At 43.9% G+C, this 18,962-nt stretch overlaps 1 protein-coding gene across 1 annotated transcript in view; it reads right to left on the minus strand.

The window, feature by feature from the left end:
- dcp2 (decapping mRNA 2) overlaps positions 1-15,893 on the minus strand; it is a 54,888-nt gene extending 38,995 nt beyond the window's left edge. Inside the window, exons 1-6 of the mRNA XM_084326518.1 lie at positions 15,553-15,893; positions 14,119-14,266; positions 11,850-11,981; positions 10,938-11,036; positions 4,127-4,279; positions 2,769-2,881 (exon numbers count right to left, since the gene is read on the minus strand). Of these exons, the coding sequence (XP_084182644.1) occupies positions 2,769-2,881; positions 4,127-4,279; positions 10,938-11,036; positions 11,850-11,981; positions 14,119-14,266; positions 15,553-15,605 (698 nt within the window). The 5' untranslated portion in view covers positions 15,606-15,893. The remainder of the gene's footprint in view (positions 1-2,768; positions 2,882-4,126; positions 4,280-10,937; positions 11,037-11,849; positions 11,982-14,118; positions 14,267-15,552) is intronic.
- Positions 15,894-18,962: the final 3,069 nt, after the last annotated feature.

Below are 18,962 nucleotides of genomic sequence, written 5' to 3' on the forward strand. Positions count from 1 at the left end.
GTGGGGTATGTCTGGGAGTGTTGCATTTATTTATTTTGCATTTATACAAAAAAAATTGGACCTTATGGTATTCTTGTTTTTTTCTTGACTTATTGTGTTGTTTCTTCTTAAATTGTTTAAAGAAGACGTGTCTCTGTTAAGCACTTTGAGCTGCATTCTGTGTATGAAAGGTGCTATATAAATTAAGATTATTATTATTATTAGGGACCTGCACTGGCTCCCCATTGCTGCACGAATCCGCTTCAAGGCCCTCGACCTGGCATACCGTGCGGCAAAGGGAACCGCTCCCGCCTACCTCCGGTCAATGGTCTCTAACTACACACCCTCAAGACCCCTACGCTCTGCATCTTCTGGCCGTCTCAGACCCACTCCTATCCGAGCTCCGGGGGGGTCATCAACAATGGTGGAACGAACTGCCCACCACAGTTAGGACAGCCGAAGCCCGTCCAATCTTTCGCCGTCGACTAAAGACGCACTTCAACCATTATTTGAAATGAAAAATAAAATAAACAATTCTAACCCTAACTAACCTTACTGTCATGCACTTGTCCTAATATACTAACCTACACTGTAGCACTCAACACTTACTCAGCTGATAGAGTTGTACCCTTCCTGGTGACTTGTCGTACAGAACTTGTAAGTCTCTTTGGATAAAAGCGTCAGCTAAATGACTAAATGTAAATGTATCTGATCTGAGTAAGTATCTGGTAATTTAATATTGAGTATCTGATCGGAGTCATTTAATATTGAGTATCTGATCAGTCATTTAATATTGAGTATCTGATCAGTCATTTAATATTGAGTATCTGATCAGTCATTTAATATTGAGTATCTGATCAGAGTCATTTAATATTGAGTATCTGATCAGAGTCATTTAATATTGAGTATCTGATCAGAGTCATTTAATATTGAGTATCTGATCAGAGTCATTTAATATCGAGTATCTGATCAGTCATTTAATATTGAGTATCTGATCAGAGTCATTTAATATTGAGTATCTGCTGATACTGAGTCCTGATGCAAATCCACTAGATCTATAATGTTACCTCCATCTTAGCTCAGTGGATCGAAGCACAAACACACACACAGAGACACACACACAGAGAGACGCACACACACACACAGAGAGACACACACAGAGACACAGACACACAGAGAGAAACACACACACACACACACACAGAGACACACACACAGAGAGACGCACACACACACAGAGACACACACGCACACAGAGACACAGACACACAGAGAGAAACACACACACACACACAGAGACACACACACAGAGAGACGCACACACACACACACAGAGACACACACACAGAGAGACGCACACACACACACAGAGAGACACACACGCACACAGAGACACAGACACAGAGAGAAACACACACACCACACGCACACACACACACACAGAGAGACACACACGCACACACACACAGAGAGAGACACACACACACGCACACACACAGAGAGAGACTCACACGCACACAGAGACACAGACACACAGAGAGAAACACACACACAAGTGCAGCAAACGCCATGTTACTAACGTTGTTTGAAGCCTGTATAAATAATTAACGGCTGCTGCAGCCTATTCTCAGCCGTCTCTCCGCTGACAGCAGGTGTTGTTGTCCAGAGGCCCACCGACCAGCACCGACGCTGAGCTACTGTCAACTAGCATCATGTATAGAAACCTCACCCAATTTAAATATACTGTGTATATATATATATATATATATATATTTTTTAATGTATGACCAGATCTCAGTGTAGGTTTGCTTAAGAATCAATCAAATCTGCCCTAAACTCCCACACAAGACTGGTGGCAGTCGCAGCACCGACACTCTGGAACAAGCTCCCACTCAACTTAGAATCTGCAAGCAAAATCAAATCAAATTTATAAGCACTCTACGGACATTTAAGGCCATGCTCAAAACCCACCTTTTCGCCATAAAAAAAATCCATGAGCTAGTTTTTGTATTGTAGTATGACTGGTGTATTATGTCTGTCTCTTATCTATCTATTATTACGTTCTCTATCTGCTTGGTTGGCCTGCATGTATTTTTTGTTTTCTTATTGTTCCCGTCTTTTTGTTTCTCTTCTCTCCCGGGATGCGCCCCGGGCCGACTATTACTATTACTAATACTATGTGACTATTGGTTGAGGGGCGCAATATAAATAAATGTATCGTATCATATCAAGAACAGCAGACCAGAGGCTCATCGACAACACAAGGTTTTACTCGCATCGTCCCGAAGCGTCCAGGTTCTGCTGCTCACTGGATGTTTTAAATCTGAACCGTCTCCAAATAATAATAATACATTTGGAGCGCAGCTGTCCCTCCATCATGTTGCAGAGGACTTGTGAGCGAGGGGGCGAAGTCGTGAGAGGAGAGACGCAGGCGTCGCACAGGTTATGTATTTATTTTTAACGCAACAGCAAACTATATGGACATAAGTGGTATCATCTCATTCTATATCTCCTTTGAAAATATATCGTAAAAATTCAATATAATAACGCCCAGAGCTAGGCTCACGCATAGCTACGCTCCTGTAGTATGATAGTCTACACATCTAAATATGAGAATATGGATATACATAAAACCAGAATACACAGGTTGTAGGATGCAATATATGCCAGAGGCAACCGCCATTCAATTTTGATATTGACATCTGTTGCTTTTCCTACGAGGACAATTATTTTAGTTTGTTTTTAATAGTTATTTATCGTCTCATCTTCAGTCAGATCTCTGCACTCACCGTACAAATGGAATGGCCATGAAGAACTTGTTTGGGGCGAGTCCCAGTTTGGACTTGGGGGTCATGTCGTTCCTGTGACACGGGAGCTTCACGATGGGGAACCACTCGATGTTCTACAAGAAGAACAGAACAAGGACATGTAGATACAGAGGAGAGGCCTTGCATGTTAGTCAGGGCTCTATGTAGATACAGAGTAGAGGCCTTGCATGTTAGTCAGGGCTCTATGTAGATACAGAGGAGAGGCCTTGCATGTTAGTCAGGGCTCTATGTAGATACAGAGGAGAGGCCTTGCATGTTAGTCAGGGCTCTATTGCTAACTAGAACATGTAGATACAGAGTAGAGGCCTTGCATGTTAGTCAGGGCTCTATGCTAACTAGAACAAGGACATGTAGATACAGAGTAGCATGTTAGTCAGGGCTCTATCCTAACTTTTTTCTAAATGAAAACATTTAGGAGCACACAAAGAAATTTAGGAGCAGTGACATATTTTTGTATCAAGGCTAGGATGACCATATCTTCAAACCCGAACCCCGGTACACTTGAAATATATATATACAGTAGGCTATAGCTCGACATTAGCTTGGTAACGTGAGATACAGTAGGCTATAGCTCGACATTAGCTTGGTAACGTGAGATACAGTAGGCTATAGCTCGACATTAGCTTGGTAACGTGAGATACAGTAGGCTATAGCTCGACATTAGCTTGGTAACGTGAGATACAGTAGGCTATAGCTCGACATTAGCTTGGTAACGTGAGATACAGTAGGCTATAGCTCGACATTAGCTTGGTAACGTGAGATACAGTAGGCTATAGCTCGACATTAGCTTGGTAACGTGAGATACAGTAGGCTATAGCTCGACATTAGCTTGGTAACGTGAGATACAGTAGGGAGTAGGCTATAACAAAACTATTGTGTTTTTGTTGATCGTTATGTTTCTGTTGTCATAGCATGTCATCGTCTGTGCACATAGGGACCGTCGTCTCTTCCGTTGCCATGTTCCTGTGTTACCCGTGTGTGTGACCCATGTTGAAAACTAGAGAAAAAAACACAAACATTTTGTGCAAGGCCTCTATGGTGTCACAGATGACTTTATTTAACCCTTTCACTGCTGCACTACCAAACGGTTAACCCTTTCACTGCGACAATACACAGAAGGTTAACCCTTTCACTGCCACACTACAGAAGGTTAACCCTTTACTATCACACTACCGACGGTAACCGTCGGTAGTGTGATAGTAAAGGGTTAACCTTCTGTAGTGTGGCAGTGAAAGGGTTAAGGGGAAACAAACTTCAGACGTGTTGAACAACAGTTGTACAATAGACTGAGTATGAGAGGAAGTGTAAAGTCACTATACCCTGATCTCCTTCCTCGTTTTGGGGTTAAACTTGGTGTCCTTGGACACCCCTGGTATTATGTACAGTCGGGCCAGCTGGTCGGTGATCTTCTGCTCGATGTACATGTCCTTGGAGATCAGATCTCTGATGTCGAACCCCGTCTCCTCCATAACCTGGAACATGGATTCACAGGGAGTCAGCCGTACACACAAAATTAACTTGTAAAAAAGATCACAAAAGATATCTCACAAGTAATTCTTTGTTAACACTTTAAGTGCCGAAAACGTGTTTAGGCGTCCTTCCCCGCCATGCTCAAGTTGCCGAGGACGCCGTAACTCGTCTTTAATATCAATATTTCAAAAATCTGTGATCAGAATCATATTTTCCATCCGCAGCCTTCACACACAGTTCTGAGCTCCTCTCAATCCTCTAGCGGTTCAAGAGCGCCATCTGGTGGCCGATCGGCAGAAGCGCCAAACAGGAAGTTATGTGGATGAAGTGCTGATCACCCATATTACTTCCGGGCACTCGCTATAGGTCCCGGGACTCCATCTTGATACACTGGACATCGATCGGTTGCAAATAACTCGATAAACAACATGATTTGGACGTATATAGTATTATACAACCTGGAAATGGACCGGGTATTTCGACATCCCATAATGGAAAACTGTCTACCCCACGCTGATCGCCCAACGGCCCGCGGAGACTGGGGTGAGTTTCAGCGTGTAACGTTACCGTCTTCGATACTAACTGCTATGATGAACATTTGACCCACATTAGATGAATGGTATAACGCTGCCCACGGAATTATAAACGCCCCCTCGCCCATCCGGTCAACATCAGATGACGTGTAGTAACTTCCAGAAGTCCGTCCAGTTGGATTTTTTTATATCGCACCGATTGCTATCAAACTGTATTTGATCATCAATATAATGCATTTGGGGCTATAAATCACGTTCTGGAGAAAGCTGCAGAAAGAGATGAAAACATACTTATACTTTAGATCATATTTTAGTATGAATATGTGAATGAAAAAGTTTAACGTTCATACACCCTGAACAATACATATAGGACATTGAATGGGCCCTAATAATGGCAATTTAGCAATAGAATTTAAAAAGTTATAGCCCTGCAAAGAAGGGGAACTTCTCCATAGACAAATAGAGCTGGCAAGGGATGGTATATCATGAATTTAGCCTTAGGCAATCAAAGTGTTAAAAAAAAAAGTGCTATAGATAACATTCAGCCAATCAGGTGCGTTCCGAGATTCAAGAGATTTATTTGTCACATACATACGTACACGAGACATGTAGTAGTGAAATGAAGGTGGCCATGCCAGCCTTGATTGTGCTAAAAAATACAAATAATAATAGAATAAAATAGAATAGATAATAAAATAGACATGATAAAAAGTACTAAGATAAAATACAATACTAAGCTTATGAATTGAAGGTAATGAGTCATATCGCTGCTGTCGGGACAAAACCTCATAACTCCATTTTTTGAATTTTTTTTTTATTATATAAATCAACTCCGTAGATCATCCTCCATATGTGTGTGGGTTTTACAAAGTTTAAACAATGGGAAAGCATTAAACCGATCATCTGTCTAAACCTCCTAACTCTATTCACCCTCAAATCTGTGTTAGTTTTTATCATCTGCTGAAAAGTTGGGTTTTTGGAGTTATGAGGTTTTGTCCCGACAGCAGCGATATATACACGACTATACAATATACTATTATATATAACTATACAAAAACATACCGTATTTTTCGGACTATAAGCCACGACTTTTCCCCCCATTTTTCTACCCTGCGGCTTATATAACGATGTGGCTAATCTATGGATTTTTACAGCTAACTGGGCGCACTCCCTCAGCTCTGTGACCGTCAGATCAGACTCCTAAATCTGCTGCAGCAGTGCACGCCTTGCCCCTCCTCCTCCCCCTCACGTCAACAAACCATTACGGCAAGAGTCTAGTGTATGAGCAGCTCAGGGCTCCTCTTTCAACATGCTGCCTACCTACTGTATCCGGCGCTGCTAACTGGCTAACGTTATGAGAGCTAACGTTGCTACCTACTGTACCCGGTGCTGCTAACTGGCTAACGTTATGAGAGCTAACGTTGCTACCTACTGTATCCGGCGCTGCTAACTGGCTAACGTTATGAGAGCTAACATTGCTACCTACTGTACCCGGTGCTGCTAACTGGCTAACGTTATGAGAGCTAACGTTGCTACCTACTGTACCCGGCGCTGCTAACTGGCTAACGTTATGAGAGCTAACATTGCTACCTATATGTACCTGCAGCTGCTAACTGGCTAACGTTATGAGAGCTAACGTTGCTACCTACTGTACCCGGCGCTGCTAACTGGCTAACGTTATGAGAGCTAACGTTGCTACCTACTGTACCCGGCGCTGCTAACTGGCTATCGTTCCTGTTTAAACAAAAATGTTAATAAATGGGAGCTTCCTCAAACAGCCATCTCTTTCCCGACAATCCCCTCTGTGCACGAACCCTTGCATATGGTAATTAAACATTAAAACACCTGCGGCTTATAGTGCAGTGCGGCTTATATATGTACACATCATTCAATTTAGCTGCTGCGGCTTATATTCAGGTGCGGCTTATAGTGCAAAAAGTACGGTAGTTATGTTTTTTTTAAGTGACCTTTTTTCCACATGGGGAATAGGGAGGGGATACATTCACGCAGCATGTAAACAACAACATTTATTTTGGACCCGAATTTAAAAAAAAAATTTAATGACCAATTCAATCAATCAATAATTTCTTTGGGGGAAAGCAGTACATTTATTCTGCACCTTTCTAAAAGCTCTGTGGATGTTTTATCACATTTGTTTTTATCTAAATGTTATAAAAACTTCTATCTATAGCACCGTTAAAAAGGGGACATCCAACATTAATACCATTAATTAATTCCACTTATTACATGGCGTTTTTGTGATTGGTCAATAGCGCTCGTCAGAGGTCCGTTATTACTCGATAACGGACCTCTGCCGAGCAATAATGACCGCTGTGCGCAGCTGGACCAATCAAGCCCACTGACACACAGATCGCAGTCATGAAAGCTGCTCAGCATATGCACAGCTGCACTCAGTCATCAGTGCAATCAGACCACAGACCTGCCGGCTGCGACAGAACAGAACTGCGTCTGCATTTGATCTCGTCTTGTCGATGGTGTAAAATGAATTAGGTATATTGTTAGTAAGTTATCCATGTAATAAGCGGGATAATGTATAGCTATACTCTGTCATTGTCGCAAAATAATTGACCGACACGGAGTTTAAAATACCGAGGCGCCTCGCCGCTATACATTATCCCTTACATATAGAAGTTTTGATATCCGTGGTCATCATTTCCTATGGACTGTTTTACTTTGATTTGTGTGCAGGAGCACACCATTTTATCATGGATGAACAAAACTTTGATTGATTTGAATTTCAAGGACTTAGAAAAGCACCTTGTTAAAAAAATATTGGCTGTTTTCAAGGAATTCCAGGTCTTGACTTTTTTTGTAATAAATCAAGCACTTTAAGCACTAACAAGGACCTTGTGCGAACCCTGTATTCCGTCTGCAGCATACCTGCCATCAGATGCTAATGCTAATCTAGTAATGAAGGAGTTGCCTGCTGCCATTAGCAACAGAACTCGCACCCAGAGGCGGCCTTTATCGTCACAGGACCTAAAGACTGTGCTCCACAAATCCCATCGGCACGTCTCCTGCCCCACGAGAGGAGACGAGATATTAAACCAGATTTACACCACCTGGGACGAGCAGACCACCTTTCTCTGTTGCTTCTACCCAAGTACAGCCCACTCACCAAACGTGTGAAGGCAGCCCTCGGTTACTCCTGTACCTGTACGACTGTACCTGTATGACTGTACTCCTGTACGACTGTACTCCTGTACGACTGTACTCCTGTATGACTGTACTCCTGTATGGCTGTACTCGGCTCCAACACCATTATCAAGTTTGCAGACGACACAATAGTGAGTAAGCCTGAGTGGGCCTACAGGGAGGAGGTGCAGTATCTGAGTGGGCCTACAGGGGGAGGTGCAGTACCCGAGTGGGCCTACAGGGGGAAGGTGCAGTACCCGAGTGGGCCTACAGGGGTAGCGTTTGAGCATGTGTCCAGCTTCCTGGGAGTCCACATCTCCGAGGACCTCTCTTGGACCCTCAACACCTCGTCACTGGTCAAGAAGGCTCACCAGCGCCTCTTCTTCCTGAGGAGACGGAGGAAAGCCCACCCGTCTCCTCAGATTCTGGTGCACTTCCACCGAGGCGCCATAGAAAGCATCCTCACCAACTGCATCATCACGGTCTGGTACGGCAACTGCACTGGCTCAGACCGGAAAAGCACTGCAGAGGGTGGTGAAAAAACCACCCAACGCATCACCGGTACATCACTCCCTGCAAAACGACGATGTCTGAGGAAGGCACACAGTATCGTCAAGGACACCTCCCACCCCAAACAGACCATTTGCCCTCCTTCCCTCTGGGAGGTGCTATAGGAATATACCTCTCTCTCTAACCTAATGTAAAGATGTTTTGATTAAGCTCAAAGTGGCTGGTGCCTCTGAGAGTCTGTGGAAAGCCTTTGTTGCGCGTGTGTAACGGAGATACCGCGAGTATATTCACAGTCACGATGGAGTGTTGGGAAGTGACTGTGGCAAGTAGCGGTACTGCAAGTTAAACTCACTCCCCCTTAAAAAAAAAGGCATACAGACACGTTACCAAGGAGTGAATTCACCTCTTGGTATAGTGGTCTGCACTCTGGGCAATCCCTTAACAGGGGTCGAACTGTAACACAACGCAGAGATGGCAATACGAGACCGGCTACACGTGCACAGGCTTGGAAAGTGATGCAGAGCTTTGCTCTATTTCTGCCGGGCAGGTAAACACACTCTTTTATCCAAAGTTACCTACTGCAGCTTTACAACTTTTCCCAGCCTCCGATTGTCCAAAAATCATCAGCTTTAAAGCATTAAGTGATTCGCAAACGTTTCTTCATCACCGACCATCATAAATACATGCCGTAGAGTAACGGTAATGACCCGCAGACCGGCTGTCGGAGCCGAGAGACGCTGAATAGGTCACTACAGGAGGAGCCTCTTGCCAATATACTACCGTAAGCAATTGTTTTGACAATTATAAAATAGCCAACGTCTGTTAAAAGGGTTTGCTAGATAGACTGATTGTCGATTAAGTGGGCTTATGTGGGTATCAAACGGGAGGGAAGACTCAAGTTTTAAACTGTGGATACCAAACAGAGAAGGTAAAGACGACTTTCAACTGTTGAACAGTAATCCAGAACAATTTTATAGCACTGTAAAAAACTGATTTTATATGTCTGCACTTTATGTGCTCATTTTATGCCTGGCTTTTTTTCTGTTGTGAAGCACTTTGAGCTGCAGTTTCTGTACGAAAGGTGCCATACAAATAAAGTTAATTATTATTAAGTCAATAGGATTCCGAAAGCTACTATAGCAATAACATTACCGACAGGGAACTACGGTTAATGATTTATATGGTCATGTCATCTAACAAATGCTAGTAACATTATAACGTTGCTGCACTTTTTAGGTGAGCTCGACACGTCAGCATAACGTTTACTTACGTGGTCCTTTTGACGCACAACAACACTTGAAAAGTACCAGTATTTTGATCTTTTAATAATCATAAAGTCCTTGTTGTAGCCGAGTTTTTGGCAGTGAATCGGTGTGGGTGAGTGAGCACTGATCTACGCTCCGATTGGCAGAAGACAGCACGTGAGGGAGGGAGAGAAAGAGGGCAAGTGAGAGAGAGAGAGAAATAGAGGGGGAGAGAGAGAGAGAAAGAGATATAGAGTGTGTAGTCTTGGAGATGGCCTTGCGCACAAGCAGGCCTTTGGTCAACAAGAAATACAGTCTAACTGACTTAGGACTGATGACCCAAACTTTATTTGGATATTTCTACTTTTCTATTCTGGAAGGCATTAGTTATACTTCTATACTTTCTTCTTCATTAGGCCTAATTCATTGGTCTTAGTTAGTCAGCTTTTTCCTCAATTTCAATTGGATATCAATTGGAGAGAGGGGGGAGAGTGAGAGATAGGGAGGGAGAGAGAGGGGGAAGAGGGAGAGAGAGAGGGAGGGAGAGAGAGGGGAGAGCGAGAGAGAGGGGGGGGGAGAGAGCGAGGGGGAGAGAGAGGACAGGGAGGGGGGAGACCTGGACTCACCTCTCTAACACCTGGACTCACCTCTCTAACACCTGGACTCACCTCTCTAACAGGTGACCTGGACTCACCTCTCTAACACCTGGACTCACCTCTCTAACAGGTGACCTGGACTCACCTCTCGAACACCTGGACTCACCTCTCTAACACCTGGACTCACCTCTCTAACACCTGGACTCACCTCTCTAACAGGTGACCTGGACTCACCTCTCTAACACCTGGACTCACCTCTCTAACAGGTGACCTGGACTCACCTCTCTAACACCTGGACTCAGCTCTCTAACACCTGGACTCACCTCTCTAACAGGTGACCTGGACTCACCTCTCTAACACCTGGACTCACCTCTCTAACACCTGGACTCACCTCTCTAACACCTGGACTCACCTCTCTAACACCTGGACTCACCTCTCTAACACCTGGACTCACCTCTCTAACAGGTGACCTGGACTCACCTCTCTAACACCTGGACTCACCTCTCTAACAGGTGACCTGGACTCACCTCTCTAACACCTGGACTCACCTCTCTAACAGGTGACCTGGACTCACCTCTCTAACAGGTGACCTGGACTCACCTCTCTAACACCTGGACTCACCTCTCTAACGGCACAGTCGTGGGGAGCCTCGTCCTCGTTCACCTTCCCCTTAGGAAAGCCCCAGCCCGACTTCGCCAGGTAGCCCTGGACAAGCAACGCCTGGGGGGGGGGGGGGGGGGGTACAACATAGTTATAATGAGTGATGCACGATATATCGGTCCGATATGGGCCTTTATTTTAAAAAAAAAAAGTTTAAAAAAATAAAAATAATTTCTTTTTACATGTTTTGGCCTTAAATAGTTTCAAAATATCAGTCATTTCTGAAAATAAGTTACAAAGGCATTTTGGAAAATAGCTCTTTATTCGATTATCATAAAAAAAAGTGTTTTCTATACAGAGAAATCAACATCGGTAAATATCGGTATCGGCCAGAACAGCAATATTAATAACGGTATCACAATTTTCACATCGGTGCATCACTAGTTATAATAAACATATTTCATATCATAAAATACAAATATATCACATATTACAGTAAACAATACAAAACACATAGGGCGTGACACTTTTGATATGGCAATTCTGATTTGGTTTTCCCCAAAAAATGGTTTGCATAGTTATGTTTGAAGGTTACAAATGTGAATAATTCTTATTGTTATTTTTTTTGTTTATGTTTTGTAGGCTTAATTTTTTATAAGAATATAGGACAGGCATATATAAGCATTGTGCTTCAGGCTGTACCTTTTCAGTCACTGCTGAAATAATCAAAGACCATAGTCTGGAATGATTGTGCATTATTGTATTGTGTGTGATGACTGAATAAAGAACTACTACTAATTAAGTGCTTGAACTTGAAGCCTCTTTTGCCGGTACGAGATTGTGTGGTACGTAACCCAAGTACCTGGCCACAATAGCTCGAACCTGGTCATTTGTGCTTGTACTGCTATCAGTGTATCATCATCAAGTACTCACATTTTCGAGTGTTTCGTCTAGGATAATTGCACCATAGGTCGGGACGCCCATCTTGTATTCCTTCCATTGCTCTATAACCTTCTGTACATCCTGACCGTGAGGCAGCAGGAACGGGCAGTGGTGGAAAAGTGCCTGGCTGTCAAGGACAATAGGTTGCTACATCATCAGTGGACAATAGGTTGCTACATCATCAGTGGACAATAGGTTGCTACATCATCAGAGGACAATAGGTTGCTACATCATCAGAGGACAATAGGTTTCTACATCATCAGAGGACAATAGGTTGCTACATCACCAGAGGACAATAGGTTGCTACATCACCAGAGGACAATAGGTTGCTACATCACCAGTGGACAATAGGTTGCTACATCACCAGAGGACAATAGGTTGCTACATCACCAGAGGACAATAGGTTGCTACATCATCAGAGGACAATAGGTTGCTACATCACCAGAGGACAATAGGTTGCTACATCACCAGACGACAATAGGTTGCTACATCACCAGTGGACAATGGGTTGCTACATCATCAGTGGACAATAGGTTGCTACATCATCAGTGGACAATAGGTTGCTACATCATCAGAGGACAATAGGTTGCTACATCATCAGAGGACAATAGGTTGCTACATCACCAGAGGACAATAGGTTGCTACATCACCAGAGGACAATAGGTTGCTACATCACCAGAGGACAATAGGTTGCTACATCACCAGAGGACAATAGGTTGCTACATCACCAGAGGACAATAGGTTGCTACATCATCAGAGGACAATAGGTTGCTACATCACCAGAGGACAATAGGTTGCTACATCACCAGACGACAATAGGTTGCTACATCACCAGTGGACAATGGGTTGCTACATCATCAGAGGACAATAGGTTGCTACATCATCAGAGGACAATAGGTTGCTACATCATCAGAGGACAATAGGTTGCTACATCACCAGTGGACAATATGTTGCTACATCACCAGAGGACAATAGGTTGCTACATCATTAGAGGACAATAGGTTGCTACATCACCAGAGGACAATAGGTTGCTACATCACCAGACGACAATAGGTTGCTACATCACCAGAGGACAATGGGTTGCTACATCACCAGAGGACAATAGGTTGCTACATCATCAGAGGACAATAGGTTGCTACATCATCAGTGGACAATAGGTTGCTACATCACCAGAGGACAATAGGTTGCTACATCATCAGTGGACAATAGGTTGCTACATCATCAGAGGACACTAGGTTGCTACATCACCAGAGGACAATAGGTTGCTACATCACCAAAGGACAATAGGTTGCTACATCATAAGTGGACAATAGGTTGCTACATCATCAGAGGACACTAGGTTGCTACATCACCAGTGGACAATAGGTTGCTACATCATCAGAGGACACTAGGTTGCTACATCACCAGAGGACAATAGGTTGCTACATCACCAGAGGACAATAGGTTGCTACATCACCAGTGGACAATAGGTTGCTACATCACCAGAGGACAATAGGTTGCTACATCACCAGAGGACAATAGGTTGCTACATCACCAGTGGACAATAGGTTGCTACATCACCAGAGGACAATAGGTTGCTACATCACCAGTGGACAATAGGTTGCTACATCACCAGAGGACAATAGGTTGCTACATCACCAGTGGACAATAGGTTGCTACATCACCAGTGGACAATAGGTTGCTACATCACCAGAGGACAATAGGTTGCTACATCATCAGAGGACAATAGGTTGCTACATCACCAGAGGACAATAGGTTGCTACATCATCAGAGGACAATAGGTTGCTACATCACCAGTGGCTGGTGTAGTAGTTACGTCATTGGTGTTTCCCGCGTGGCCCACCCCTCTTGAAATCGCCATGTATTTCCAATGAACCCATTTCCAAAATCGTCTTGTTTAAAACAAATAAAGCATGAACATTGGCATGGTGTACCATTCTGTGTGTTGTATTCATCCACAATCTACAGCTCAACATGAAAAAATTCGCAATTAATCGTAAAGGTAGCTAAATAACGTTTATGTTTTCGTTTCACTGAGGAACTACACTTCTCTCTGGGGCTGCCGACGGCGACAGCACTGAACTACTGGTAAGTGTAGTTCTTTTTTAACGACAAATTAAAAACCTTAGTTATAACTACCTTTATTTCAACCAAAAATGCTTAAACAATAATGTTAGTGATAGAAGGGGACTCATTTTGTGCAAGGCTTTAAAATGTATTATTATTATTATTATTATAATTAATATGCAAGGATATCAGCCTTGGCGAAATCCCTTATCCCACACTGAGGTAGTCCTGGTGTGTTCTGCATGCAGAAGTCCAGGTAGAACCAGTGGGCCAGCTCGATCTGGAAACAAACACGGATGGCGTTGTCCCTCTCCTCGCTGGGGATGTGGAGGATGAAGCGACTGGGGGGGGGGGCAGGAAAAGGTGTGATTAACACATTGACGTCCATGAAGCGGGGCTGGAAAGAAGCACCAGCTAGCTAACCTGCTTGGTGTTTATTATCGTCCCATCAATATTATGAACACATTCTATATCACAACAAACTAGCTAGCTTTATGGAACCGAGCCTGGCGTCACCTGAGCTAACCTTAACCTGAGACAGACTAACCTTAACCTGAGACAGACTAACCTTAACCTGAGACAGACAGATAAACAGGCTAGATATCACCTGAGTTAACCTTAACCTGAGACAGACAGACAAACCTTAACCTGAGACAGACAGACAAACCTTAACCTGAGACAGACAGACAAACCTTAACCTGAGACAGACAGATAAACAGGCTAGAGATCACCTGAGCTAACATTAACCTGAGACAGACAGACAAACATTAACCTGAGACAGACAGATAAACAGGCTAGAGATCACCTGAGCTTAGTGAGCTAACATTAACCTGAGACAGACAGACAAACATTAACCTGAGACAGACAGATACACAGGCTAGAGATATCACCTGAGCTAACCTTAACCTGAGACAGACAGATAAACAGGCTAGATATCACCTGAGCTAACATTAACCTGAGACAGACAGATAAACAGGCTAGAGATATCACCTGAGCTAACCTTAACCTGAGACAGACAGATAAACAGGCTAGAGATATCACCTGAGCTAACCTTAACCTGAGACAGACAGATAAACCTTAACCTGAGACAGACAAACCTTAACCTGAGACAGACAGACAAACCTTAACCTGAGACAGACAGATAAACAGGCTAGAGATATCACCTGAGCTAACATTAACCAGACAGACAGATAAACAGGCTAGATATCACCTGAGCTAACATTAACCTGAGACAGACAGACAAACATTAACCTGAGACAGACAGATAAACAGGCTAGAGATATCACCTGAGCTAACATTAACCTGAGACAGACAGATAAACCTTAACCTGAGACAGACAGATAAACAGGCTAGAGATATCACCCGAGCTAACATTAACCTGAGACAGACAGATAAACAGGCTAGATATCACCTGGGCTAACATTAACCTGAGACAGACAGATAAACATTAACCCGAGACAGACAGACAGACAAACATTAACCCGAGACAGACACAGATAAACAAGCCAGAGAGATGTTGGGTGATTGTATTGTGGTGTCTGTGTCCAAGGAAGGAAGGGTCATAATAAACCAGAGTAATAATCGTGTCTGGTGTTTTGGGCTTGGGACTCGAACGTGTGATCATCACCTGCAGAGGTCGTCCAGTAGGCTGGAGGGGATCTCCACTCTCTTTGTTTCCATGATGAGGTTAAAAACATCCCGAGCTCAAGGAACTATTTGGCGGAAAAAGCAAAACGACGCAAAGCTTTAAAGCCAGCGAGCTGTTTTTTTCTTCTTCCTTCCTTTCACCTACTATCTCTCGACTCCCCGTTCGAGTTCATGTTTGCCGGCTGTCGGTTGTGGAACACTTGTGTTAACGGGGTTGTGTAAATCACCACAAGTTTACATAAATAAGTATATGTAGCTAAGCGAACTGGCGAAGCTAAAAACAAAAACTCCCCCACCGCGCACTCGAAAAAGGGGGTCGTCGTCGTCGTCTGCTCTGTGCGTTTAATTTGCGGAAAAGTTCTTCAGCCAATCACACGCGACGTGAGGCCGACCGAGTTGACGTTTTTAAAATACCATTCGTCTACTTCGTCTGTCTGTCAAAGTGTCTTATCCTATGGAACTCGCGGACGGACCACTGCACTTCCGCGTTACATGGAGCTCGCGAGGGGGAGGGGATACTGGTTAGACCACTGCACTTCCGCGTTGCATGGAGCTCGCGAGGGGGAGGGGATGCGTGATTACCAAACCTAGCCGCATTTCTGGCAGACGCTCTCTGATTGGCAGTGGCAGTGGCACTGACTGACACTCTCTGATTGGCCACTGACATGTTTGCCCAATCGCGTGACGAGCTGTGTCTTTGCCCATTTCCGCGTCGAACAGCCTGCAAACTACCTTGCGTTCTATCGCCATGCTCTAAGACAAACTCTAACCTTAACCAACTTCGAAGAGTGCCTAAGCTTAACCAGTGTAGAAACAGGCGTCGGCCAATCAGAGAGCGTCTGCCAGAAATGCGGCTAGGTTTGGTAAACACGCGGAGGGGATGGACCACTGCACTTCCGCGTTACCTGGAGCTCGCGAGGGGGAGGGGATGCGTGATTTCGAAACCTAGCCGCATTTCTGGCAGACGCTCTCTGATTGGCACTGACTGGCGCTCTCTGATTGGCCACTGACACGTTTGCCCAATCGCGTGACGAGCTGTGTCTTTGCCCATTTCCACGTCGAACAGCCCGCAAACTACCTGGCGTTCTATCGCCATGCTCTAAGACAAACTCTAACCTTAACCAACTTCGAAAGAGTGCCTAAGCTTAACCGGCGAAAGAACGTGCCGTCACGCTCTAAGACAAACTCTAACCTTAACCAACTTCAAAGAGTGCCTAAGCTTAACCAGTGTAGAAACAGGCGTCGGCCAATCAGAGAGCGTCTTGCCAGAAATGCGGCTAGGTTTCGAAATCACACAGAGGGGATGGACCACTGCACTTCTGCGTTACGTTACATGGAGCTCGCGGGGGGGGGAAGGGATAGACCACTGCACTTCCGCGTTACATGGAGCTTGCGGGGGGAGGGGATAGACCACTGCACTTCCGCGTTACATGGAGCTCGCGGGGGGAGGGGATAGACCACTGCACTTCCACGTTACATGGAGCTCGCGGGGGGGAGGGGATAGACCACTGCACTTCCGCGTTACATGGAGCTCGTGGGGGGGAGGGGATAGACCGCCGCACTTCCGCGTTACATGGAGCTTGTGAGGGGGAGGGGATAGACCACTGCACTTCCGCGTTACATGGAGCTCGTGAGGGGGAAAGAGCGCGGGGGGATAAAATGAATAAATGTTGATCAAATTAATGAATGTTGATTAGAGCCTTAACGTGAGTGGTTGTAGCTACGGCTTCTACAACCACTTACGTCTAGGCTCTAAATAATCAACATTAATTCACGCGCCCCCCGCCTGGTCTGCATCCCCTTAACAATTGTGTGTATTGAGCCGTACTGTATTGTACCCATTCTGCAATCTGTTAAATAAAGTTGTCATTCATTCATTCATTCATTCATTCATTCCCCCACTCTCTCCCATGGGCTCACAATACCGGAAGTGTTGCGGTGGTATATGCTCGAACAAGGGAACAAGTTAGGTTGAGGTTACATTGATCCAAGACCTTCGAGTACCAAGATGACACACTACTGTGACCGGAACAAAGACAGCCTAGAGGTGAGTACCAAGATGACACACTACTGTGACCGGAACAAAGACAGCCTAGAGGTGAGTACCAAGATGACACACTACTGTGACCGGAACAAAGACAGCCTAGAGGTGAGTGAACGCATCCCCTCGACCCTTTTTTTCTCCTCTATATTATGGGGCGGTAATCAATCTAACAAACATACAAAATCTAATCAAATAGGCAAAGTATTTACTTTAATTTGAACAGCTTCACCGCCACAACGTCTCGTCTCTGGTATGATGACAAGCCAACATTTCATCGTCATCATTTCAGTATCATAAATAGCATAAAGCTGAGTCATACAATACAAAAGATAGAATAGACAGAACCAAAAAAAATTACACCTGAAAGCTTTTAATACAACAATCTGTAACATGATATACAAATGTAAAGGGCTCATCATTACACTTGGTCATTGGCCTATCCTTCCTAATGTTGTACCCAGCTTTTTTATTGTCTTAGCTAATTTTACTATCTTATCTAATTGTTTTATTACCATTTGTATCATTTTAATGTCTTATCCTTTCCATCCTTATTTTATGAGTGTGTCTATGTCTATAATTGTTATCCTTTTGTTTAGTTTTCTTTGTGTGTTAAGCACTTTGTGAGCTGCAATCTGTACGAATGGTGATATATAAATAAAGTTATTATCATTATTATTTATTATTATTATTATTATTATTATTATTATTATTATTATTATTATTATTATTATTATTATTATTATTATTATTATTATTATTATTATTATTATTATTATTATTATTATTATTATTATTATTATTATTATTATTATTATATATCAGATTAGGAATATATTTCGCAATGTCATCAAACGAGTAGAGTATATCTGCAGAGCCGCAAGTCCAACGTCTGGCGGGGCTTCGGGGCTTGTACTCGGTTTGACTGTGTGTGGACGGGCGGGCGGGCGGGCGTCAGGGCTTGTACCTTGTTCTGTTTCCTGTAAAACCCGGAAGTAGTCCGTTTGTGCTGTTTATTTTTAACCTTAACCCTAACCTTAACCCTAACCTTAACCTTAACCCTAACCTTAACCCTAACCCTAACCTGCAACACGGAACACAGAAATATTCAGTCGTAAAAAAGGCGAAGCAGCGCCTCTACCACCTGAGACAGTTAAGGAAGTTCAGAGTATCTGGGAAGATACTCCAGTCCTTCTACTCCGGAGCTGTAGAGAGCATCTTGACTGGAAACATCACTGCCTGGTATGGAAACAGCACGGCACAGGACAAGAAGGCCCTACAGAGAGTGGTGCGCTCAGCCGAGCGTACCACGGGTATTGCACTACCACCCCTGCAGGTTCTATTCTCGA

This window comes from Notolepis coatsorum (genome assembly GCF_963971535.1).
Source record: "Notolepis coatsorum genome assembly, chromosome: 12".
Taxonomy (NCBI): domain Eukaryota; kingdom Metazoa; phylum Chordata; class Actinopteri; order Aulopiformes; family Paralepididae; genus Notolepis; species Notolepis coatsorum.